This window comes from Perca fluviatilis, chromosome 24 (assembly GCF_010015445.1).
Source record: "Perca fluviatilis chromosome 24, GENO_Pfluv_1.0, whole genome shotgun sequence".
Classification (NCBI taxonomy): domain Eukaryota; kingdom Metazoa; phylum Chordata; class Actinopteri; order Perciformes; family Percidae; genus Perca; species Perca fluviatilis.
In genome coordinates, this window is record NC_053135.1 from 2,755,240 (window position 1) to 2,782,798 (window position 27,559).

At 39.8% G+C, this 27,559-nt stretch overlaps 1 protein-coding gene across 7 annotated transcripts; it reads left to right on the forward strand.

The window, feature by feature from the left end:
- The first annotated feature begins 635 nt into the window (after positions 1–635).
- LOC120554407 (poly(rC)-binding protein 3-like) lies at positions 636–26,677 on the forward strand. Of its 7 annotated transcripts, none has more exons than XM_039793301.1 (13): positions 636–731; positions 13,046–13,215; positions 13,368–13,391; positions 13,479–13,511; positions 13,602–13,718; positions 15,255–15,386; positions 16,132–16,260; positions 17,327–17,470; positions 19,514–19,555; positions 20,858–20,936; positions 21,453–21,511; positions 22,400–22,569; positions 23,106–26,677. In XM_039793301.1, exons 2-13 carry the CDS (start codon positions 13,141–13,143, stop codon positions 23,158–23,160), a joined length of 1,059 nt encoding a protein of 352 aa, XP_039649235.1. In that variant the 5' UTR covers positions 636–731; positions 13,046–13,140; the 3' UTR covers positions 23,161–26,677. The 7 variants fall into 7 exon arrangements, with proteins under 7 accessions (XP_039649235.1, XP_039649239.1, XP_039649240.1 ...); XM_039793300.1 differs by lacking the exon at positions 636–731 and adding an exon at positions 2,351–2,602 and having other exon boundaries at positions 23,106–26,676; XM_039793303.1 differs by lacking the exon at positions 636–731 and adding an exon at positions 2,351–2,602 and having other exon boundaries at positions 20,861–20,936; positions 23,106–26,676.
- The last annotated feature ends 882 nt before the right edge of the window (positions 26,678–27,559 follow it).

The following is a 27,559-nucleotide window of genomic DNA, read 5'->3' on the forward strand; positions in this document are numbered from 1 at the left end:
ATGGAAAATCAGCATTGATTGTAGAGGGAAGTCTGACAGAAATCGTTTAAAGCCAATATAACCAGTCACGTCACTCTTCTACTATCTTTTACACACATCACTTTCTATTCATAAATTGTAGAGTTTCTCTGACTGTTTTCTTTATCTTAGTTGTAATCTTACTTTCCTAGCTTTTACAGTTACACATTAAAAGGACAAATGTATGAAACTTTTAACTTATTACGGTAAAATGACCCATTGGTGAAATGTTCCAATTTTACTTGACTTTGTCCAGAAGACTTTTGCTCAATGGAATACACCACTTAAAAATGTAATGAAATTCCAGAAACAGTGGACATTTTCATTAATTTTCACACTACATTGGTACAAATGAGGTCAAGTCAGCCCCCTTTTGTTCGCCCCTCTCCTGCATCCAACAATCATTTGGATTGGCAGTCACTGATCTACCTCGCGCTCTCCTTCACGCCCGTCTGCCTCCATTAGGACCCTGGCACCCTGATAGGACACATGAGTGGCTGTGATGACATTCTCTAGTAGGGGTGGTAATGGGGGGGGGGGGGGTCTGTGCAGTTCATCACCTTGCTGGAGGCCATGGGCGGGGGGGTTAGTCCACTTATAGGACCCTGGGAGCTGCCCCAGCCCTTAGTGTGCCCACAATCTGCCATCTTGGTCCTAAACTCCCAGACTGCACCTCCTCTCTCCTGATAAGGAGCTTCCCCACATCTTAACCGGTAAGCAGTTTGACCTTTGACCTATAGACGTGCTTTGTTAAAAAGGGCCTGACCGAGAATGCTTTGCCATCAAACCATTTTATTTGTAAGGTTTAATCCTCATATAGAAATCTTCAGCTCCCAAATACAATTAATTCAGTGGATAATTACTTATTATTTTAGTTTTTTTTGTATTTAGTTGACTTATTATGGCCCTCTAAACCAATAATACTGCTCCATCCAACAACATTTGACAGACAGAGCGCATTTAGCACTAACAAATATTAGATTTTACTCAATTATAATACAATACAATAAACTAGTGTTCTTTCCCCAGTGCTGCCACCAGTCTTGGTATTAGGTTGGAAGGTGAGAAACATTGTCATTCGAATACAAAGCAGCTTTCCCCTGACGCAGCGCGCTTTTTTTTAAAGATTCTTTTTTGGGCATTTCCACCTTTAATGGATAGGACAGCTAGATTTGAAAGGGAAGAGAGAGGGGGAAGACATGCAGGAAATTGTCACAGGTTGGACTTGAACCCTCGACCTTCTGCATCAAGGAATAAACCTCTATTTATGTGCGCCTGCTCTAACTGAGCTAACCCAGCCACACACAGCGCTCTTTTTTACCACACTCGTGCGCTGCCTCTTACGATTCAATGTGGAGCAAATTTAATGCTCTATTTGTAGTTTATCCCATGGGCCATTTTACAGTCGGGAGGGTAGGTAAAGGCATGTTACCATGTTGTTGTATAGGTACAAATAATTAAGAGCAGATGAATAGTGGGAGCCTCATTACAGAGCCTTTAGTCTGATATAGGACTGGATTTTGCATGGAGAGCATCTGTGCTATATGAAAACACTTGACAGTGAATGTCGAGGTGAAACACGTTGTCGTTCATTGTCTGCATCCAGATCCTAATCCAGACAGCATAACCCCACTGTTTGCTTTCCCCTGGCAGCTCCCTTAAACGTTCTGCTGTCATCCAACCCTAATAATGTCAGATTAAGCCCTGCACACAACCGTCCATCTGACATGAGGGCTGGATTTGTGCTGGATTGGAAAATCTGGATGAGATGCCTCCAAAGCTCTGTAATTCTGTACACACACACTCACAGATAGAAGCAGATTAAAAAGCAGAGGACCAAAGAGGCTGCAGAGGATATGCATGCCACGGTAACGTGTTTGTGCACTGTGTCTAAGTGTTTGTGCGTTTGCTTTGACCTCTACTTTTTTGAGGTGTTTGGTTGCATCAAAAAGTTCCTCAACTGTCCTGAGTGAGGCTGCACATAAATAACTTTTAGCAGCAATACTACTGTTTTTTAAATCTAAGATATTTGAACATAGCTGGGTTATTTTTGTGTCGATTGTTATCTAGAAAGACAAGAACGATAGCTTGGTGAATTTCAGGGGTGCTCGAAGCTCCCCTTTGATAGACGAGTGTCCCGGAGGCAATACTTTGGATTCAGACCACCTCATCCCCAGACGTGGCCCCACAATGCCCACGTGCCTCACTGGGCATGCCCCCCTTTTGTTGCAGCTGAGGGAAGGGGGGCAGCCGACAGGGAGGTGGGTGATGGTCACCCAGATTACTCCTCATCATTCGGCCTATTTACACTTGACACGAAACAGTTCGGAAAACAGTATCGCAACGCAGCAACTAAAAGTGTGCTCTTTGAGGATGCCAGTCGGTTTCGTTTCATCATATAATTTCGAGAAGTGTCACGTGGTCCTCTGGTCGCTCATGTGACCCTGCTTTACGAACCAATAGGGTGGCACCGTTTGTCGTGGGCAGAGCGAAGAGGAGAAAAAAAAAATATTTTCCCTTTGCAATTTTTGATCTTGCAACGCCAAAAGTGGACGTCATCTACTGTATCCTGTGCTACATAAAGGTAAACTCTCTTTTTATGGCTCTATTGAGAATCATTGGGTAAATCCTACGTCAACGTGTGCATTATCTCCTAGGATGCTAGTATTAAAATGGGTAATTTTAATTTTTCTTTTTTTTGTAGAAAACATTGTTTCCGGACTTCCAAAAGCATTAAACTGTTGAAAACTTGCATTGAATACAGGTCCATGCTGAGCCGGGTAATGTCGTTCAATAATTAACTTGATAACTTACCCACCGCCAAGAATAATTATCATCCTGATAATGAGCTGTGACAGTATGACTTATTGACTCGCTATCTAATTTGGTTATTTGAAGTAAATCGAGTTAACATTTTCCGAAGTTATCCGCGCGCCAAAATAAGCAGACTGCATACAGTGTGGAAATATTTGGGTTTCCCCAGAGAATAGCCAATTTTATGGGCAGTCGATTTTGCTTTCGGGGGTCTCTTGATTATCATTGTTTGGGTGTTCATTGTCTTCGCTTAGATTCAAGCATGAGCGATTGTATTGTTGAAGAATTTTCCCCAAACAAGGAACATGAAACAAATGGATAAACTGGAAGAACTGCTGTTTATCAACTGCAAACTATGAAGCTGGACTGACCTTTTTCACTGTGGAATTGATAACATGATGGTCAGTGGAATTGCTACATCAGCGCCCCCCCCACCCCCAGACCATTATTCCAATTATCGTCACACTGATAATAGCGCTGCTGATGGCCTTATTCTCGGCTAGTTATGGACCAAAAATGTCATTCGTCATGACCTCAAACGCTGTGTTCGACTTGTAATATGCCGATATATAACTCCTTTGTCTGGGTAAAGAGCAGTGAAAGTCTGGGGTGCTCACAAATCTCTGCTCCTGATGTAGGTGACAATACTAAAATAGAGCAATGACTGAACGGTGTCTGGTGAGAAACCAAAGAAAAGGGGACGTGCTTTGGACCCGTTCTGCGTGACTGCTCGGCGAAAGCTTTGCGTATGGAAGCCATGACTTTGTGACAAGCAGTGATCTCACATTACAAATTGTGGCAAATCTAAAATGGCCGACTTAACGCTCAGCTCTTAGCGCCGCATTCCCAGCACAACATGGTGTGCCTGCATCGTAAAGCCCTTTACACTGTGCCACTGCCAGCACCGACTCACTGGAAACCCCCTCCCCACCCCTGGACTATTTCAAGCCGACACGTAGTACTCCGAGGTACTTTTAAAGCTACTTGGTGATAGTTGGTCCCCGTGTCTTATTTGCCCTTTTCTTGCTCTGATTTGACTGGTTGCGGTGAGGATGTGGGGGCCACAGTTTTGATTGTGATTTAGGCTGAGCTATCAGGATGCTGGGCAGCTGATGTGGGCTGACAGCTCTTGAGAGCACTGTCATAGTGGCGTATAGGAAGGCCGATGGGGGTAGACGCCCCCCCCCACCCACTTCGCCGCACAACACCGCACCACATACAACAAAAGCCTGCGCCAGACGAGACGAGGGCTGCTCATATACCAGTAAACTGAGGGCCAAATCCTAAGGACTCAGTGGAACTCTTCTCCTCCATCTGCCTACAGTTACTATTTCTGACAGGTCACCAGAAATTATTTATCCTTCACCCTTTGCTCCTCCTGCTCCTCAGATGTCCTCATCCCTGTTGCTTTCCCGGTCATAAACTTGGTCTCTAAAGAGGTTTTCTCACTGTCAAAAACAAGTTAAAAGAGGCCTGAAAGTGAGAAGTTCCTTCATGCAGAACTGAGATGCTTTGAACAGATTGTGTGAAAACATATGGATTAACGAGGTCACTCTCTGTGCTCCCCCTCTGCTGCCCTACATGCACGCTAATTTTCCTTTTGTTCACCCTTAATTGGAGCACAAACATGTACGTTAGGAGATCTCCTCGGCCGTGGGTCAAACTCATTGGCTACATTACAAGTAAACCTTTATTGGAGGTCCAGTTCACTTACTATGACTGTTTAAATCGCAGTACAATAAAATAAATGTACTACCATACAGTATGTAAGCATTGGACAGCATGGATAATATACTGTACTTAATCCCATAGGTTTTCTTTGTTTAGAAAGGTTTTGAAAGGGGCTTGTATTTTGCAGAGAAATAGTCAGGATCAACGACAATTCCTTTACTGGATAATCACCGGAGCATCAGTCGCCACCAGATCTTTCTCAGATGTCCCTCGCCTTGCAAAACTGTTGGTTTTGGGGAAACAACAAACTTCGAGCTAGCAAGTTATTAGCTGAAAAATGTCAAGTTAAGAAAATGTGGATCGTTTAACAATGCAGGCCTGTTTGGTTCTGTCAGGGAGTGATTGTAAGTAATATAAGTTTTACAAAGAATATGTTTAGGGCATCTCCTCTCTAACTGGGACGTTTTGGGACTGATTGGTGGGATTGCTGTGGACCAAATACACACAGAGATACAAGGATAAGAGCAAATGAGGTTTAACCATGCATCCAGCTAATTTAAACAGCTCACATTACTCTATTGTGTCAACAGTTAACTTCATTTAATATTATATGTGGCGTTTTCTTTTGCGGGGTGCAAATGTTCCACCAAAACAAAGTTCCTTCCAGAAACTATTTAGCAGAGCCACCGTGGCTGCGTCCGGAGTTTAGCGCCGCCCAAGAATATTGTGATTAGTTTAAAAAAATGCAAACAACCCAGAGCATTTATTTCTCCCATCCAGGAGTGTATGTGTGGAGGGGTCAGACTTTACTCCGCAGCACTGTGAAGATAGACTAGCAGAGAAATAGGGATTAAGATTAAAAAAAGCTTTCTAACAAAGTCTATGCTATAGTCAGAACCATATCTGTAGACAGTTTAATTCAAATTAAACTTGCCTCGCTCTGCATTTAACTGGAATTTTCTGACTCTCCATCCGTCACAGACAAGCCGTTTGTCAAACTGAAACTTGAACTCTAAAAGAAACGGCTGCTTCCATAAATGTTATTCTCAAATTTACAGCGTCACTTTAAATGATTGTGAATGCTTGAATGGATCCTTAAAAAAAGTTGTAAACTGTAAAAAGGTCACGGAGCTCAGAGTTGGACACCTCATTCAGTACAGATTAACTTAGTTTGGGATGTATTGGGACTATTTTTAAGGACGAGTCTGCTCAGCAGTATGACAGACTGAAACCTCACACAAAAACTTTAACCATGAAGAACGACATTAAAATAACACATTTAGTGAGTTTACTGAAAGGAAAGCTCCCCGAGACTTTGCATTAAAATGCAGTATGTCACATTTTCTAATTGAAGAAACAAAGAACCGCACATAATAAAATATACTGAACAAGACTCTCACTTTAAATCTATTGTTCAATATTTCTACGCATGAAAAATGTTGCTCTTCAACAGCAGATTAATTTAGTGAAACCTCGGCCTCGCAGCTTGGGCCCAGGCTCCGGTGGACAGTCATGGAGGGTTTTATATCAAAACATCATAATGACATATCTGTAGATACGTGGATTAGGATGGAACAGATGACAGCGGCTTTGGCCTAGATTAGACTGCCGGCCGTCCATTTAATGATTTTCCTTACTGGATTTCAGATGTCAGCTATTCTGTTATCACTGGAACTGATTGTCTGGCAACATAATTAATCTTATTTTAAAATGATCTTACATGCCACATTCTTTTCATACGACTACATAAAACAGTTAAAAACCTGCATGGGAATTTAAATTCATTCATTTCTTTTTCTTATCTTTCAATTTTCTATTTTTTAAAGTTGCTTTTTGGGGTTTCAGCTGATAGTTTTAGTGTTATATGATCATCAAAATTTACCCTGATGAGGATCTGATGGAATCGCTGAATCTTAATTAAAAAAATGATCATTATTTGCATTAAGTATCCAATATTTGCAGCAAATACTAAAATTGTATGCATAGCTTGAGCAGTAAACCTATTCACAAATGTCACAAAATGTAAATTAATGAAACAAAATACACAAGTCATGCACACGGTGGAGGTTGGAGCAGTTTCTCCATCCATCATATAAATCTTGAAAGGCAAACGGCAACAGCTTTTGAATCGATTAATCCACATTTTATACCTTTATGTGAGGCACTAGATTTGTTTCCTGTCCACATACGCATCTAAAAAGACTGAATGAATATATTGGGCATTTATTTTTTTCAAAAATGACAAATGAAGGTGTCATGATATAAGAAAAACACATCTTGAACTTTGTTCTTATTCTTGAGATTTTGAAATACATGCTGCCAGTTTTTTCATGCTTTAAAACACTTTCCGAACTCACACGACACTAGACGAGTGAAGTGGATCGTGTCAAAAGGGGCCAAAGCGAGTTGACTGTCTCTCAGCTGTGCAGCTTCTCTCGGCCTGGAGTGCGGGGCACAGTAACAGTTTTTATATGCAGTGGAGTGCTGTAATGAGATGCCTCCATATCTGTATCCTGTGCCCTACCTTCTTTCTGTCAAAGCCAAGAGAACAATGAGGCAGATAATCCTCAATATTTTACAAATAATGCACATTTTTATGTCTTTTAAACACCGTTATACTCAGAATAGCATCAGTGTTCAGTATTGATCAATAACCCGAGCCCTTTCCAGCTTTCCTGCTCACCAAAGCATCTTCAAAATGCACTTTCACATGCCAAACATCGTCCCTCAACTTCACTTTGAGTGTTTTTGCATCACTTACACCCCAATGGCTCTGCACAAGGGCAGCATCTCCTCATTGTTAGGGAGTATACACAAAGATAAAAAGAGACGAGACCTCAGACTCAAGTTCTTCAAGAGCAATGCACAAGTCTTTTTCTGTGGCGAGCGCCGAGCAGACGCAGGGAGAGACGGGAGGCGAGGGGAGGGGGGAGCCATTTTGTGCACTGCGTTGTCCAGCCGAGCGTAAAGCGTGATTAATTCAATAGCCGCCATAGAGGAGGAGGCTAGCAGCACTGCAACACCGAGCATGACCCACTTTCCCCATCAGATGTCATGAAAAATTCCCTGCCGTCCCTCTGTGTTCCTCATTTCCCCCTCCAACTTCCTGCCTGATTAACAGAGACACAGGGAGGACAATTACAAAATCAATGCATAGGAAATGGGTTTGAAATGATCAGAAGTGGCCACAGAGCATGACGTTTAGTAAAAATATAAGCTTTTAGGTGGATGGCTAGTAGCTTTTAAAATGCAGCCAGAAATTCATGCCTTAAAATAAAAAATAAAAACTGCCGATTAGCTGGAAGGTTTTAACCCATTGGGGCAAATGATTCATGGGGCCTTGACCTAATTCTATTATGCTACAGGATGTATGAGCAAAATAGCAGTCTGGGAGGACAACTATTCAAACGCAACTCCTAACGCTGACCTCGTTGATCTCAAAGGTGCCAACAGACTCGTTTTTGTTGAACCCAAATCTACAGTCGAGTTTCTCTGTTTTAATCACAGAAAAGGAGGCTCTTTTAAGACCTGTTTATTCATTACTGTGAAAGCGAGAGAATAAGAAAAGGTTTTATTGCCTCAATAGGTACACTTATGTGGAATATGCCTTGGTGAAAGGTGCATACATAAACAAACAAACATATTAAACATTAATATGTAATACACAATAAATACAGAAAAACTAAAACAGCTGTTGCGTGAGAAAAAAAGAGAGGCTGAATGGGTTGAGTGCAGAATTTGCAAAGAATACAGTATATAGTATATGCAATGGGCAAATGGAAATCCAGGATGTAGGTTAGTGCTAGTGTAATGACTAGGAATGGGGGGTGGGGGAGTTAGGAGTCAGAGGAAGTAGGAACGGGCATCAGTGTTTCTAAAATAGAAATGAGAAAGCACGTACGAATGTTATTTAGTTAAAGATATTTTGGAGTGAACGTCTGTTCTTTAAGCACTTCTAAAACCTCAATTTGTAGCATTAAAAGGGGGATGAATACTGTGCCATCTATCATCAGCGTGAGCTTGAATCCTGTCGTCAATCTTGGAGTTTTTTTTTTTTTTATGTTTACTGTCCTCCCTTCTGCCCCTGGAGAGGACCTGCACCGCTGGCCTGGCTCTTAAACCCGGATTAAGGCTTTTTATGTAATCTGGTCTCCTCTGGGAGATTGGAGAGACAGCTGGCAACAGAATCCCTGTCCTTATCTCTGGAACCTCCGCTGGCCTCCAACCAACACATCCCTCCGCTCTCAGCTCCGCATGCAGCGCAGATTAGAGGAGGAATCATTTCTGGAGCCAGTGGTTAATGGAACAGCCATGCTCTTGCAAACAAAAATGCCTTTTTTTTTTTTTTTTAAACTCGCAATATGTTATAAGAAAATAGCAACTATTTGATTACCTGGTCAGTCATCTGGATTCCATTGTCATTTTAACAGACTTTCACACTTTATTTAGCCCCTTTCTGCCCCGAGTCCCAATTTATGGTTTTATTTTTTTTTAGCACAAACTCAGATGAAAATCCAATTTATCATTTTGTCAGGACAAAAGAAAACATTTAAAAGACGTCGTCTCGGGCTTTAGGAATTTATGATCCCTATTTTTCTGACCAAGTATAAATTCGCCAGGAAGCAAAAAAAAACACTATTAAAACGTACAAATCTTTTGTAATAATTCCTTAAAATATAATTATAGTACGGTTCAAGGCTGTAAAACTATTTTAATATTTATACACAGCTACAGCAGAAACATGTTAACAATTAAACTATAATAGAGTCCATATAACACAACATAATATATGAAAAGTGATTTTAGCTCAGTGAAAGCAAGTTCTTTTGTGCCACTGTCAATGATTGAAAACATCAAAGTTTACAGGCATAAGTGTTACTCTCTGCCTTTACAAAGTTATGCAACGATACAAAGTGCTCAGTAATTTCATTGATACTGCCTCTTAAATATTGTTTTCAGCCGCTCAAATATGAATTTGGGGTGTGTTTTTTAGCCGTCTAGGACAGTGAACTAGATATCTTTGGGCTTTGGACAGTCAGTCGGACAAAAGAAAACATTTAAAAGACGTCGTCTCGGGCTTTAGGAATTTATCATCCCTATTTTTCTGACGTTTTAAAAACAAAACCAATCAGGAAAATAAAAAGTTGCCGACAGACATTTCTTTAAGGAATTTTTTTTTTTTTTGCATCTGGATTTATCTGCAATTTAGTACCACCATGCTTTCATATGATGAAAAATGTAAATCCTCCCTAAAATTTCTCAGGTGTTTGGAGTCCACCTACTTTACTTTACCTTGAATCAGAATCTATTTTAATAATGGATTCATTCTTTCAGGTTACTTATGACACAAAACCACAAATCATTCTCTGGCTTCTTTAATGTGAGGATTTGCTGCCTTTCTGTTCCATAACTGGCTGATTGATTGATGAAGATAGCCGTTAGTTGCAGCTGCTTTTACATTAAAGTAAAACTTGGTTATGCTTTTCCTGCATGGTTCATGACACTAACAAGAGAATACAACATGACATCCTTGATGAAAAAAAGAAAATATTCCTTAAATTATGTCATGTTTTGTCCTTTAAAGCATTGAAATAACATTCAGTGGCTTAACATGTTAGGCATCTTGTTTCATCCATCCATCTTTGTCCGCTTAACTGGGGTCAGGTCGCGGGGGGAGCAGCTCCAGCAGGCGACTCCAAACTTCCCTTTCCCGAGCCACATTAACCAGCTCCGACTGGGGGACCCCGAGGCGTTCCCAGGCCAGGGTGGAGATAGAATCCCTCCACCTAGTGTTTCATACATTATAAAAGCATTTCCTGCCATGTAATGTAGCAGCAGTATCGTCACCTGTCTCATAGACCGACACCGTGCTGAGCCAACACTGTATGTAATACAGTTGTGTGGCCAACCTGAGCACCATTCAGTTAAGCTGTTAAATCAGGCTCATTGTGTGGGTGATCAAGTTTGTCCCATCGGTCCAATCGTTTCATGGATTTTGTGTGAATAATTTCATGAGACTATGAGTGTGGATTCAGCTAGTTAGTGATCACACGAGGGAGGGAGGGAAGAAAAGAAAAAAAAAAAGGAGGGATATTTCCATTTCCACATAGCAACAATGCGTCCGATTGGCAGATGGTGACTTTAGCTGTCTCTTCAGTCAAGTCAGCCACATCAGGAGCTTTTCATTTACACATCGTCTTTTAGTCGGCCGTTAAAAAAAAAGATTTTTGATTAAACTTACATTTAATGCTGCAGATCCCTCCACGTTTTAGAAGTCTATCAAACTCAAACCGTAGCAAACTGTGGCGTTAGATGTGAAGGTTTATGGTGTGCAATGCAAAATGTGTCTGCATCTCTATTTTGTTGGGACAGAACAAAAATAGGAAATACCTAATAGTAATTCATTTTAATTCACATTTTAAAAGCTATCTTCTAACTCCTGATGGTTATCTCCTTGTAAGCTCTCTTTACACACAGAATCTGCCTGGTAGGATTAATCGTATTCCTTAATCAAATCTTCATTTATAGTAATTTTCTTTATCATTGAGAAGTTAAAATCATCATCTACAACCATTTTGTAAGACATAATAAAAATAATTTATTCAAATTTAGTAGCACTCATTTAAATACTGTTATTTTAGTCATCATTTGGAGCCATTAACTAACAATGGGTTAACTGCAACTCTCAGTTTGAAGACATTTCTGACCAATTTATTTCCAAAAACAAAGTTGCACATGTGGCCTGGAATGTGTCCTAGATTAAAATCAGCCAGTCCTGATCCAGTGGCAGGACAGCGGCGCCCTCGTGTGGCCGCGCCCCTGAATTGAATTCTTGTTTGAGTCATTACATCACTTGTCATCCAGAATTAGACGGGTTCCAGCTGAAATGGGCTTGATAAAAATAAATATGGCGCTCATCATTGGATGGCTCATCTCGTGACTGAAGAGACATATGCTGACCTACATTTCAATGGATTTTACTGCAAACTGTTGTGGACGGCATCGGGCTTTGTGGACAGAGACACGTCACTTGGTTGTAACCAAGATTGTTGGAGCATATACTTCCTACAAAAGAATTTTATCATCTTGTGATTTCTGGGCCCTTAACACCTTTTCCTCACTTTTTCTATGCTATTGCTTACAAATGCTACCAGGTTTGCTGTGTTATAATTTGATTAACAACACTATAATATGCAACATAAGCACAACATTGAAATAATAAAGTCCCTAATACTATATTTGATGACCCTCTTTTAGACAGGGAATACAGGTCAATGAAACAAGACCAAACATAAAGGATATGTTTGGTCATATTCTGTATATTTCTTAAGAAAAGACCCAAACCAACAGTAAATGTATCCACTAACAAGTGTTGTGTGTGTGTGTGTATCACAGCCTGATAAATCATCGTCCTCTGTGCCGTAGAGCTCTATTGTTGTACAAAAACTATTAAAAACCCATCAGCGAGCCACTGGGTGACATGTTCCTTCGTTACCATGAAAACACACACACACACACACACACACACACACACACACACACACACCCTGCTGTTAGAAATACCCATCACACCACCAAATGTTTTTTAATCCGCAGCTGAAAATAGTCACAGATAAATTCCCTTTTTAGTACGGTTCGCTAAAAACTAAAGATTTACATCTACCGTAGGAACCAATAGCGACAGAGGAGAGAAGTCAGAAAGTACTGAGAGACAGACTAACACATTGTGGGTTTTTTCATGGGATAGGTTGACAATAAAATATAGAATATAACCATAATTATTCCTTTCCTTTATGTAAAATGATATTTAAAAAAGGTACACAGTAAACCAGGAGCCTTCAAGGGCCCCAGTCCCCAGTTGGTAATCTTCCGTTTGTAAAACAAGAAGCTCTTCAGTCACACTTTATTCAAGTTGTCCTCGTTATGGAGCGACAAGCTTCAAGTGGCGGTAGAAAGTGTGAAAGAATTAGTGTTAGGGTCAGGGTTTTCTCTGCCTTTAAAAGGTTAAGGTGCAGAACCCGAGCCGTTTAGGGCAGCCCCTAAGCAGAACGAATGTAACTTAAAGACTTTTCCCAGATCTAATGATTGTAGATGGACTTTTTTGGCTTTAGGTTTTGTCCTTACGCTTTTTGAGTGTTATTTACTGCTCTAGCTTTTCCAACATTTTGACACATATGGTGATAACGGTCCAAAATGATGTGAAAAAGAGGCAAAACTACTGCAAAGAGACACAAACTGACGCCAAACAACCACAGAGAACAAAACAACCCCAAAGAAAACAAAAATGACCAAAAACACAAAATCCCACAAAGAGACATAACATGTATGGGGAAATTGCGTTTTCTTTTAATAAAAAATGCACAACCCCTGCCAAATCTATATAAAATATGCGCACCCAAGTCTTCTTCAAAGCTAGGGTAAACAGAGTATCCTGCAAATAAAGTCCCACACTATATTTTCATTGTTAACCATCTTATATTGAAGATTAAAAGCAGCCTAATCTCAGCCTGTGTGTGTCTTTATCTTTCTTATCATCTGGCAGGTGACCGGTTGGCTGACTCCCACCATCACACTCGCGTTGACCCTTGAACTCCTCTCTCACGTGACCACGCCCCTTCCTTCACATCCAATCCCAACATGGAGCCCATTAAGGTCCAATCAGAAGGTGGACTGAATGTGACCCTCACCATCAGGCTGCTGATGCACGGCAAGGTACCAAAACACACAAAAACAAGGTTTCTCAGCTCCTGATACTTTTTTTTTTGCTTTTGCTTTTATTTCCTTCCGTCAAAAGACAATAAATCATCACAATGCCCCCTGTGGCTAAAAAAACACCTAATTTTGTTTGTCTGTGTTTCCTGCAGGAGGTTGGAAGCATCATAGGAAAGGTATTTATCACAGACACAACAAGCAGACCATGTAAAGCATCCTAACGCCTGTGGGAAATACAGATTAATGTTTTTCTTTACTTCCAGAAAGGAGAAACGGTGAAGAAAATGCGAGAAGACGTAAGTAGAAGTTTACTGCAAATAGTGTAATATTGTTAAAACTCCTAATATGTGTTTTGGGTCTCATAATCATGTTTTCTTGCCCTACAGAGTGGTGCCCGTATCAACATCTCAGAGGGGAATTGCCCTGAACGGATAGTCACAATCACCGGGCCAACAGATGCTATTTTCAAGGCCTTTGCCATGATAGCCTACAAATTCGAGGAGGTATAACATTCATCATTTATACACTACATATTAGATCCTTTAAGTAAAATTACTAATACCACACTGTGAAAATATACTTAAAATGTATTAAAAGTACTCTTTGCTGAGAGATGTCCGACGGTTTGCTAAAAACTAAAGATTTACATCTACCGTAGGAACCAATAGCGACAAAGGAGAGAAGTCAGACAGTACTGAGAGACAGACTAACACATTGTGTTTTTTTCATGGGATTTGTTGACAATAAAATATAACCATAATTATCCTTTCCTTTATGTAAGCTGATATTGAACTTTAGAGGTACACAGTAAACCAGGAGCCTTATGGAGTAACCTGCTGATTTTTTTCTCCATTAAATTGATTCGTCTGATCAAATTTCTGAATATATTGATACCTTCACAATGTTTGTTTTGTCCAACTAATAGTCCCAACTTCAAAATTATTAAAAATGAATTAAAAAAGCAGCAAATCTTCATATTTGAGAAGCTGAAACCATGAAATGTTTTGCATTTTTACATGAAAGTAGAAGTGTATAAAGTATATAGGACGTATAAAGTAGCATGAACACAAATACTCAAGGACAGTACAAGTACTTTAAATTTGATCTTAAGTGCAGGACTTCAGTACTTAGTTACATCCCACCACTGGTATGATTTAGTGTAGTCTCTAAATGGAATACAAAGCAGGCTTGGCACCGTTATGTAGGACAGAAATGTGCTGTTCTAACCTTGCAGCACCCTTTGAAAGTGGGCCAGTACTGGGTTTTGATTTGGGTGCCGTATCAGGGCGTGTCCAGCCGGTCCAAACCAAAGAGTCTCCCAAACACTACACATGAACCTGTGCAAGGGATGAGTGTGTATATGCCAGTTTGGAGGGGAAAAAAAGAAGTAATTTCCAGATTTACTCTACTTAACCCCTCATTTATAATTTCAAAGCAGTATATAAACATATGACAATGATGTCCAATATGTTCAGATACATTTTATACATTTAAAACGTGATATATTTTGTCCTACATTGTTTATACATCAGCATCCAGTTAGACGCTTCACAGGAATAAGTTGACAGCTACATAAATGAAGACTTTATATCTACCATAGAGTGTTATAAACAATGTTTTGTTAATTTAAATACTTATAAATAAATGTAACTTTAAGATATTACAGATTATTATATGATTACTGAAAACAGTTTTTTTACCAAGGTGACAGCCATTCATTGCAGCAGTAAAAATGCCAGATCAGTATAAAAAAATAAATAGACTTTAAACAATTGATTTAAAAACTTAAAGCATTGATAACTGACATGTATGCACTTAAAAGTATTTATCCAAAGCTGAAAGAGTAAATGACAAAATATAAAAATAATCAGAACCTTTACCTTGGTAAAAGTAGCAAAACTACGCTGTACAAAACATCCAAGACTGAGTTTTCTACACTTTCTTCTGACGGATGAAGGTTGATTTCTCCAAGGCCATAACTACACAACCAACCGCTGATGCATTTGTCGGATAACACTTGGCCTTTCCTCCCCCCTCAGGATATAATCAACTCTATGAGCAACAGTCCAGCCACAAGTAAACCCCCTGTAACCCTGAGGCTCGTTGTCCCGGCCAGCCAGTGTGGCTCCCTCATTGGCAAGGGAGGATCCAAAATCAAAGAAATGAGAGAGGTAAAGCCTTCATCTATTCTAATGATCGCTATAAATACCATACAAGTTAAGATATTACCAGATAGAGCTGGGCGATATGGAGAAAATCAAATATCACGATATTTTTGACCAAATACATCAATGTCGATATTGTAGGGTTGACTATTGGTGCTTTCACAACATTTTAACACAATAAGAGTTTTGATAAATCCTCACCAATAATGTGGAAACAATGACTACGTGGGTAAAAGCAAATAATGGTAATGGTAAGTTCAGAAAATGACATCACATACTGTAATGCAGCCTTTAAACAAGGAAAAGATTACACTTGTGTCATATTATATTACGATATCCAAAATGAAAGATGATATATATAGCCTCATATATCAATGTCGATAGAATACACTTATATATTGCCCAACCCTATTACCAGATTTTAGAGGCAAGTTTTGGAGGGAGTTCACCAACCAGAATACTTTTAATTTTTTTTATTTATTTTTTTATTAATGGTGCAGCCATGAGTCATTGCAAATCTCCTATTTATCATTCACATAGTGTACATTTAAGATTTAAATCCTGCATAATCTCATATGTACGGTGGCCGAGACGGTTCAACAGAAATGCAAACGTTACAACACAAATACAAAAACTACAAGACTAATGCATTTGTGTTGTAGCGTCTGTATTCGTGTTGAACCGTCTCGGCCACTGTACATATGCTTTATTTATATTTCCCCATTTAATAAACAAACATTCTCACCTTTAGTCCACAGGTGCTCAGGTCCAGGTTGCGGGTGACATGCTCCCCAACTCCACCGAGAGAGCAGTGACGATCTCAGGGGCCCCCGAAGCCATCATCCAGTGTGTCAAACAGATATGTGTGGTGATGCTTGAGGTACAGTATGGACTGGGAGGGAGGGGTACATGAAGGAAACTTTTATTTACACTGAACATATGTTTGTATGGAAGATACAGTAGTCTGTCTACAGTTATAATACTTTCAGCCTAACAAACACATGATATTTAGTACAATCATAAGACATAATGCATATTGGTAAAATGGGACACCCTGGTAAGCTTTCTGAAGCTTGTGTATAGGGGCCCAGACACTAGCAAATAATACACATTATAAATACTATCATACCGTTTATTTTTTTACAGACACTAACATTACAGCTGGGTTTGACATTTTGAAGATTTTAAGGATTACAGCTAAAACTTTGATGAATCAAGGGCTCTCTGATTATAGAATACCAATTTCTGTTTTATCTTCTGTGAATATAATTTAATAACTGATGCATTTGGGATTTTTTTTTTTATGTTTTAATGTCTTGGTTTGTAAATCACCAAACCATGATTCCCCAGCTATCTACGGTAACAAATAAAGCAGACACTAGGTACATGTCAAACAATTAGGATTCTATTTTGCAGGGTAATATAAAGCCTAAACCCAACTGTTCGTTACCTCAGCTGACTCTCCTTAACATGCAAGTCATCATGCTTTGAATCAAAGCGCTACACACTTTGTAGTTGTCTCTTTTTCTTTCACCATTAATTTTAACTATCTGCGCAGCCAGTTCTCCATTGGGCCTTCATGATGGCACCAGCCATGGATTCTAGGAGATATGTGACATGACTGTAAGTCTCTCGAAAGTGGACTTCAAAAAATGTAAAACACAGTATGTAGAGTCATCATTATCCAGTTGAAAGTGATGTTCCAGGTAAATCCAAGTTTAGTTGGGCACTGAACCACGATTTGGACGTTTATGTCAGCATGAACACACAGCGAAGAGCACTTTTGTGTGGGTGTCACAGGTTGTCTTCCCTAAGGCACTGTCCCTCTTGGTTTCACTTTATGCAACTTCTTTTCTTTCTATCTGTTTCTTTCTGTTCTAACACTCTCTCCACATCTCACCCTTTCTTCTTCTTCCCCCCCACTCTCTCCTCCTTTGCTCTCTCAGTCCCCACCGAAAGGTGCCACCATCCCCTACCGCCCCAAGCCTGCCTCCACCCCTGTCATTTTTTCAGGTGGCCAGGTAAGAGCAGACCCACTGGGGGCGTCAACAGCCAACCTCAGCCTCTTACTGCAGCACCAGCCACTGCCTGTTAGTGTTGCACCAGGTTTTTTCACTTTTCCTCCCTTCCTCACTGCCCCCTTACTAGCATGAAACCATCACTGCTGTTTACTGTGCCCTCACTGTCACCCATCACCTGCAGCCACTCCAACCAGAACTGGGATAAACTGCATTAGTCATTAACCGAGAATGGGGAAATTGGCCAACTTACCTAATAATTGATGAGAACAAGGGTAACGTAAACATCCTTGTTTTCCTCTTTGCTGGGACTCCATGATATTCCCAAATGGCCAAAAAAAACAACTTACTTTTAGGAACAAGTCAAAATGAAGAAAAGCACTAAAACCTGTCTAAACAGACCGCTGAAATAAAGTTACTTGTGAATGGCTTTCTATTTATTTATTTATTTATTTATTCATAACATTGGAATTCATGATATTGGTCTGCCATCAGGCTAGCTCACTTACTAAGACAAAAATAACCAGGATTTTGGAAGAATACCTGAACCAACACATCTGTTCAACTTAATCCTGGGTCCAAAAACAGACATGACATCCTGAGGTAAATTGATTTACACAAGATTATGAAAACTGAGCCAGGCAGTAGAGCAACAGGTGAACACATGGCAGCAGAGGCTAAAGGGAAGCAGGTGTGCAAACATAAGGCTAGAAGGGGATCTGCAAAGGAAGGAAAACTCAGGAGGGGCAACTAGTGGACTGGATGTGAATGACAGGGGATCCACTGAGGCTAAAGTGCAGAGGAGATAGAGACAGTTATACATTTAACCCCACCATTAAAGAACAGTGACTCACATCCACTCCAAGCCTTGTCCTCATCCTAATATTTGACTACATTGCAGCTGCAAAATAGTTTTTTTTACCATCAATTATTATGCTCATTAATTAATTAATTAATTAATCTAGTGGTCTATGGTTAGTCAGTATAAAGAAATGCCCATCACAATTTTGTAAATGCTCGTTTGACCAACAGAACAAAACAAAGTTTAAGATCTTACGGTCATGTAAAACTAAGAAATTCAGCTATATTCCCATTTGAAAAGCTGGAACCAATGAATCGACTAATCGCTTCATCTCTTAACGAATCCGCTGCGTTTCAGACAAATTCTTACCCAATAACATTCACGCTTCCCCTAAGTAGCTTTAAAGTTTGAAAAAATCACTTTTAAAACATGCTAAAACCCCCAAAAATATTCCGCTTACTGTCACATAAGTGAAAGGAAATCAGCTGGAAAAAGAATCTTGGCATTGTGGTTCATATATGACTTTATAATCAACAAATTCATTATAAAATTGGGTGATTATTTGCTTCAGCTCTATATTTGAGTACCATTAGCATGCTCCTTGTTACCTTATACAGTAGCGCTAGGATTATCCATTTACCAAGAATATATGAGTAATAACAAGTAAACTAGTATTCGCATCAATAACCAGGAAAGCTGTGGGTTAGCCAAAACAGTTTTACTTTTACTCATTTGTATTGAAATTCTACATGGGACATTATTGAGGGAGCAAACAATACCTAAATCTGGAACTCTGTTATTAGTTTTCACTTAAAAATGTCTACATGTCTAAATTTCCGCTCTGCTGCCCTCCTCCAGAGACATGACATGTTACAGTCTAGCTCTGGTTTCCGTCTTGGCTGATAGTGAAATTTAACTCAGTTCTGACCGCTGTGCCCCCTATAACCCACACACCCAATAGGTCAAGTCGTATTACTCCTCTCAGGGCCGCTCCTCTGTTTTCCCCCACACCCTCCCCACTGTCTGAGTTGTCCCTTATTGCTTTAGTTCAACTGGATCTGATTGATGAATAGTAGGAGGACATGACGGAGTCTGTAGTGCATGATGTTCCTGTTGTGTCATGTCTGTAGAGCGCTTGTGTTGTAGAAATAAATCAAGTTTTAGTCCAATTTTGTTGTAGAGTGAATAGTTCTACCTCATCAAAAATGTGTTTAATACAGTATATGTTCTGTTTTATGTAATTACATGAGTATTTTGGTTGGCTTGTTCCAATGATGTAACGAGATAACGACCCACTCTTCTCATGTTTGCAGGCCTATACCATTCAAGGACAGTACGCCATCCCACATCCAGACGTGAGTGCCAACCCAGTCAACACTGCACTCTCCATCATTCTGTCTCTCTCTGAATCGCAGGCTCTTTACTCTTTCCACCCATATTAATATTAATTGTTAATATTAATACAGCTTTTTTTTCTGATATGCAATTCCTGTATCTTCTAACTTTTTTGACTCTTGCCTCCCTGTCCTGTGTTTGGCATTAAACCTCATGGGGCTTGGCCTGGTGGCTGGTGGCTTCACTTTATTTTAATATGATATAACTATCAATTGGAACCTGCTTGAAAAAGATACTCTATCAGAACATTTTATTTCTATGGTTACAGCCTTATAGTAATGCAGATGGAATTGTTGGAGTTTTAAAATGCATTCTGACATTCAAGACTTTAAATGTCAGTTGACTAAAAGCATTTCATTCAAAATCAGAAGCAGAAGACAAACTGGAATAAAACAATGACTGAAGTAGTAAAAAGCTGCTTTGGTGCGGATTTAAGATGAGTTGACGTTTATAGGGGGGAGTTTTTAGAAAGTTCTCTCCTTCACAATGTCACAATGTTACTTTAACTAAATAAACTGCTACACAATCACATCTTCACTGTGATGTATTAGCTTATAAAAGGAAGTTTTCTGTCTTCAAACTACACAAAGTGAATAAAAGCTGACAGCAATAAAGCAATGATCGCATTCATATATCCCAAACCAATCAATATGCTCACATGACCAATTGACCAATCACAGCTTAGCAACCATAATTGGGCATGGCAAGCCGGTCTCGTTTCAGATTTCTTCACATTGCAGTGAGAGTGATACTTGGCACTTAAAGATTTTGGAAAACCTAAAACACAAGAGCAGAAATAGATCTGCTCCAAAATGAGCTGCAATTGTTAGCCTGGCTAATGGAATTAATTTACCTCAAATTAAAAGCCAGATAAAAAAAGATGATCTTTAGTTTCTTCTTCTTTTCTTTTCTAAAAATACAGAGAGAGCTTTCCATTCGAATATCCAAAAAGGTAAGGAGTTCCCAGTTTAGGGGCGTAAAAACAGAATGCACTTTCACTGGTACATTCTATCCACCAACATCACTCCATCGCTTCAGTCTCAGGCCAAGTCCTCTATGAGCTTCTTCTCTTTTTTCTTTCTCTCTCATGGTCTTTGTCCTTCACCTGTCTGTGCTGTTACTTCTCCTCAGATCCTCTCTCTACTTTTGTAATATTTTGGACAGACCTGTGTGCGTGTCTGTGTGTGTGCGTGCGTGCGCTCGCAAGGTTGGTTTTTAACGATGACCTCATAGCTCTGCTGTCCTCCTCCTCCCCCCCTCAGCAGTTGAGCAAGCTCCACCAGTTGGCTATGCAGCAAACCCCCTTTACCCCCCTCGGACAGACCACCCCTGCCTTCCCCGGTACGTACCCACCTACACGACGACCCTCTTTACCAAAGCTCCTTCTTTCGTTTTTACCTGTAGAGACAAACACATTCTCTACCTCCTTTTTTCTCTCTCTCTTCTTTTCCTGTCTCTGTCCTTACTCTTTTTCTTCTTCTTGTCGTACTCCTCCTAATGGTCTCTGTGGTGCACTGCCATTGACATGGCCTGCTGGTGGTCTGCTCTTGTTGATGTTGAGGTTTCTTTTGTTCTTTGGTGTTCCCTTAGTAGCCTATCCTTTTTTTAATGATGCAATTGCCTCAGACCATAGAGCAGAATTCAACTTGTCAGGTGATAGGAGTTGTATAGAGTGTAGGTTCTGCTCAGGGCTGAGCCAGACTTCCCAATGAATCAGAAATGCTACTGGTCAATAAGCCAGGGAATGAAAACACTCCAGAACTTCAGGTCATCAATGCTGTTCACTTCCTCAATGTGCCAAACTCTATTTTATGTCCTCTTCCTTCCCTCCTCTTCCTGTCTGCGCCCTGTGTCCAGCAGCAGGTCTGGATGCCAGTAACCAGGCCAGTACTCATGAACTCACCATTCCCAATGATGTGAGTACATTTGTCATGTCTAAAATGTCTGCTTGTGAGTGCTTTTTGCTGTCAGGTTTCATTTTCCCTGGCAAGCATTCAATCTAAACAAAACTGCAAACACCTTTATCCAAAATGAAAGCTGTGTCGTTCAAAAACTGAGAGGGCGTCCTTTTTTTAAATAACAGGCTTCATTTTGCCTCCAGCAAACCACAAGTATTCAAAGAGAACATTGTCGACACTATTGCAGATAAACTGGCACACGCGTTCAGCACTTTGTGCCAATTTCTCTCTGCCACTGGCAATATAATGGGACGGAAAGTAAAACACTTCTTTCAAAACATTAGGATATCAAACTTGTCAGAAAATCCATAAAGGTCAATGGGACATTGCAATCACATAATCTACAAACGCCTTCTTGAATATTTAAGTCTATTCATAGAGAGATTAGAATGATGAATTCTTAAATGATTGGTTAAATTATAAAATAATTCCCAAAATAGTTGCATGGAACAGAAAAGAAGCACAACACTAACTTCTATCGAAGCATAAACTCACAAGTGTTGGACCACAATGTCAAAAACTCTGGTTGATTATCTTTAAACATGGCTTCCTGTTGAAGCTTCCACAATACAATCTGACAGCAGATCAGCTGCAACGATTGTGATCTTCTACACAGCAGGGAAAAAGTACAGCCAAAGGCAGTTGGCTTTGTAAAGTGAATGTCCTTAATGGGAAAGACTTGTTGGACCAAAGTCAGGAGTATTAAAGATAAAGTTGAATGGCTGACAATGACTGGCCCGTACTCGCATGCATCATAGCGAGTCCAGTCGAATATAGCGTCAGATCAAAATGTGTGTCTTCCATATATTCTGGCCATCCTAAGTCCCGTCCCCATTTTCTTCCCAGCTAATAGGCTGCATAATCGGACGCCAGGGAACCAAAATCAACGAGATCCGTCAGATGTCTGGGGCGCAGATCAAAATTGCTAACGCTATGGAAGGGTCATCGGAGCGCCAGATCACCATCACAGGGACCCCCGCCAACATCAGCCTGGCCCAGTACCTCATCAATGCAAGGTCAGAGCTTAATGACTGTTGAGGTAAAACTGTCAAATGGAAACAAGGGAAACCTTGTAAAGATGTAGTCTATATCCACGATATTCCATTTCCGGGAATGCTCCGTTGTTGCCAGCTAGCTAGACTATCTGTCCAATCTGAGTTTTCTGTTGCACGACTAAAACTACTTTTGAACTTACACACGTTCCACCAAAAGTTCCTTTCCGAGGTTATTTTGCAGAGGCACCGTGGCTCCGTCCGGCGCTTTGCACCGCCTATGACGATTGTGATTGGTTTAATGCCAATAAACTAGAGCACGTTTTTCACCCATCCCATAATGCTGTGTGGACTAGCCAGACCCTCCTCCGCAGCGCTGTGGTGGAAGGTCTGGCAATCCGAGACAAGTACAGATGTAGATATGCACCTGCATGATAATACAGAAAACTGAAGGAAACGATACAAAAATCACTTTACGCTTGCCCCAGTTTGTGGTGAAATGCAGGCTGCTTGTAGGAAAAAGAGAAATGATTGCTTACTTTCCAATGATCCCCGTTCAGGTTCAGAGACGTGGCGGCCATGTGGAATGACCCATCTTCCATGACCACATCCTGAGATCCCTGACTGGCTCCTCCGTTTGGCCCTTTCCAATGACTGACTACCGCAGACAACCCTGATGAAGCCCTTCGGACTCTGGCTCTGGCTCTCCGAAAACCCTGACCGCCTTCCTGCCCTGGTTCAAAGTTGTTTATACGTCAGGGATGGTTGGGCGCTCATTTTTATTTCAGAGAGCCAAATTAAGATAACAAAAAAAAGGAATTACAAAAAATAAATTCTCTGTTGATTAGGTTTTTTAGAGAACTGTTGAAGCATGTTGAATGTTTATTAGGAACAACTTGTGTTAATATTTCTTCTTTTTCTCTCTATTGCTTTCTCTCTGTCAGTGCTGCGTCATAGAACATCATATAAAAGTATAAAAAAGTACTTGTAAAAGGTCGAGAATTTTTGTAGAACATAGTTATTTGCATATTACAGCTGCGCAGTGATGCTATCGGCAGAGTGTGTGGTGGGATGTAGCCAAATTATCAAATTTTGATAATATATATTTTGAAAAGAAAAAAAAATTGGACCGTTCTGCTTTTGTCCTAATTTGCATCTTTGTCCACTTACAAATCCAATCTCTACCCATGACTCTCTGCTGCATCACATGACCCTTTTAAGCCAATGGTATCACTCCTAGAGCCTCCCTTCTCGTGTTAACTTCCAATATTTACATTATTGCTTATATTGCATGTGTTCAATGTCGTATCGTTGTGCATTTGAGTAAAACCTGTTCAGTGTGTTCAACGTTATTATATCTTCGTGCTCCCGTTCTTTTCCACAAACTTTTTCAGCATTTTTGGCCATTCACGTCTAGTCCTAATCCCCGCCCAAATGAAAAACTTTCCGACATAGCCTCCTTCCATCAACACCGATTATTAGTATAAAGATGCATGAATGGGAATTAGTGAATAACAGTGGCTAAAACACTAACTGAAAATTGAAATGATTGTTTACTAAGTTATTATTATACTGTATTTGTTTTGTACAAGGAGTATTGTGATTTAGCACAATAGTCGACTACGCGGCGCTCATGCAATAGACTATTCAACACTTTACTCTGGACTGCCTCTGAAATGGGAGGAATTAGTTGGACTTGAAAGCCAAGTGTTGCGTCCAAACCTTTCGGCTTCCTTCCCTCGTCTCAGAGACGTTTTTGGGTGCTCGTGAAAGCTTTTAGAGTGAGCAAAAAAATGAGGAAAAGAAGCCGAGTCTTCGCGGCAAAGAGGCCTAAACGTTTGGACAATGCCGAATGGTATTTTTTGGGCCAAGGAATGTTCAGGGGTTCATGGGGGGGGACCCATGGGGCCTGGGCGGACGTGACCACTCAGTCTCTTTTTCAAGATTGTTCATCTTGTCTTTTTGTTGTCATACGGTTGATTTGACGCTTTGGGTTTGAATGTCTTTTTATTGTCACGACTATGTCAGCAACTTAATTGTTTTCATTAGGAAAAAAAAAAGGACAGGTTGGATGACAATTTCTGCGTCACTGGTTTTCAGTAGAGCCAGCATGTATGTATGTATTTATGGTGTGGTGATGCACATATGACTTTTTCTTTGTTGACCATGAAACTTAAGCTAAGTTAGTTTTGTCGTATTGTATTTAATTTGAGAGGGAGGTGTGGAGGATATTTGGTATAATTCAGTATTTCAACCATCCCTCGCGTGTTCTACTAAGAGGATGCTAAATACTATTGGACAGTTTGAGTCTTCTCATTTCCGATCAGCTCAGCTCAGTTAAGTTTTGACATAATACAAACAGCTGTTGAATGTTATTGTCAAATCACATTATATACTGTCCAACTCTGCAACATTCTGCATTTTCTGCAGCGTCTCAATTTCTTCATACATACATACCACTACTTTTGTTTAATTTCCAGTAGCCTATGCTGTGTGTATGAGTGTATTCTTAAAGGAAAAAGTTTGACATTTTGGTAAATATGCTTATTTGCTTTCTTGTCAAGAAGATCAGTAAGTGATACCACTTTCATATTTGTATGCTAAATATGACGCGACCACCAGCAGCTGGTTAGCTTATAGCTTAGCATAAAGACTGGAAACTGCAGGAAACCGCTACCTGGCTCTCAGTTTACCAGCACCTGAAGCTTACTCATTAACATGTTTGTTTGTTTAATGACAAGAGGCAGGCTAGCAGTTTCCCCTTGTTTTCAGTCTTTATGCTAAGCTAAGTTAAGCTAACAGTCCCCTGGCTGTAGCTTTATATTTAACGGGGAGCTGACTCTTGGTAAGAAAGCAAATTAAACTGAGTGCTCAAAAACCCTAACCTAATAAACCAGGCCTATATTTATTTGGTCCGGACCAGTTGCCAAGAAACCAGCAGAGACTCTACTAAGTTAGTGGTCTCGGCCAGGAAATCATTTGGCACATAACAGCACGTCAATTGTTAATTAGTGAGCTTTAGAAGTTTTAATAGGCATATTTTGTTACCTAACAGAGCCACGATTTCCAGTCATTTGTGCTAAGCTGAGTTAGCCGGCCACTAGCAGTAGCTTCACATTTAGCAGTCTAGAGATGAGAGTGGTAAGAGTGGTATCAATCTACTAGTTTTACTATCTGCAAGTCTTATTTGCCAATACGTCAAATTTGTCCTGTAACTTTGGCTCTTAAGCGCTTTCATGACATTAATTTCATTATGTAAATGGACTAATGCTGTATCACTACTATACTGAACCATGCATAGTCAATGATTACTCTGCAATAATTCTTACATTTTGATGTGAACTCAAGTAGTAGTGCTAGCATTGAAATTACGAATTTGTGTTTATATTTTATTTTGAGTTGTCATAGCTTGTACTTCAATGGGAATGTTTGTCAAATGATTAAAATGAAATTATGTTTTTTGGGCAAACTTGCTTTTTTAGAACAGTTGGCTAATACCTAAGAGGGCATTCTTTCCCAACAGTACTGTACCAGTAAAGAACATCCTCAAGGGTATTATGGCTTTTATAGAACTGTTAACCTGTGCATGTGTACACATGTGTGAGCATTTTACGTAGAAAAAAAGGATTGCTAATGCTTATTAGCACAGTTGGTGCGTGCATTTGACAAAGATCTTATATAATATTAATTTGATCGCTATGGCAGTGTGATTTCAATAATATTCATGTGTTACTCAGTGTTTGAAAACTGTATTTACATTTGTGTATATGCCTGAGTATACTGCGACTTTGAAACAAACTGCAACTAATGCAATAATAGGGTGCAATGTGCAATTATTTATTCAGTTATTATAAACATAGAAACAGGAGAGCTGTGTAGCTTGTTTAAAAACGCTTTTTTTCACTTTCCATGTGGCAGCAGGAAAAAAAGAATGACTAGACAGGTTTTCTTTTGTTTTTCAGCTTTTGTTTGTGTGTATTGCAGTTTGGGGAAAAAAGTGATAGAACTTGGTAACTATTTTCGATTGATTTATTTGCTATGTGCAGATCTATATTAGTTGTGAGTAAATACATAGGTTTTAATTTCAAAGTGTTGGTAAGTTTAAAAACAAATAAAGTTTCATTTTTTCCTTTCTGTGACTTGTTTTTCTCTGGTTTCTCTCAGCTGATTCTTACAGAAAACGAAGGACTTTAGATCTTATCTTCATGATCCCTGTGCACACATCAAGGCCTGATGAGCAATCAGCTGACAGGGGCCTCTGTAGAGCCAAAAACACCCCTGGGAAATTTGAGGTTAATATAGGAATCTTATCTACGCTTTTTTTTTAAAGTGCGATATTGCTGGAACAAACATTTTTAATCAGATTTAAAACAAAGGCAATTAAATATTACCAGTGATACAATTAAGAGCTGCTTATAGTTTAGAGCATTTGTTGTCAAAGGAGGGTTCGTGGACCTTATGAGGTCTTGTTTCATAAAAGGTCTGCAGCAAAATGAGGAATAACTATAATTTCATACAATTAACCATTATCTTCAATTTCATTGTAATTTGTACCAATTGGAGAATGATTAAGGATGACTATTCCAATCATAGGTTGATCTCCCACCACTTTTTATTTTATTAGCTGCAGTAGAGACAGTTGGATGATTTATTAATAAACCAATGACACTCATAAGGGTCCCCTGGGATGATATCTTATCAAACAGGGCTGCTTGCCAATCCTGGATTAAACTTTTGTTTTGAAATTTTATAATGGAGGTATGTCAAACTTATTTTATGCTCTGTTGATCAACTCTGACGACTCGTTCTTAAATAGATGACAAATAACCATTGACGCCCAACATGTATTCTCTATTTTAGAATTAAAAAGAACTGCAGGGAGGCAGCAGACACTCCTGGTGGTTGAAGTTTGAAACTGAAGAAGTGGAAACTGTACGGAGGGACAAATGACCTGAGCTCATTTCCCAAACCTTCAATCGATCAGTGTAATTCCCTCTATTTCTATATAATCGCT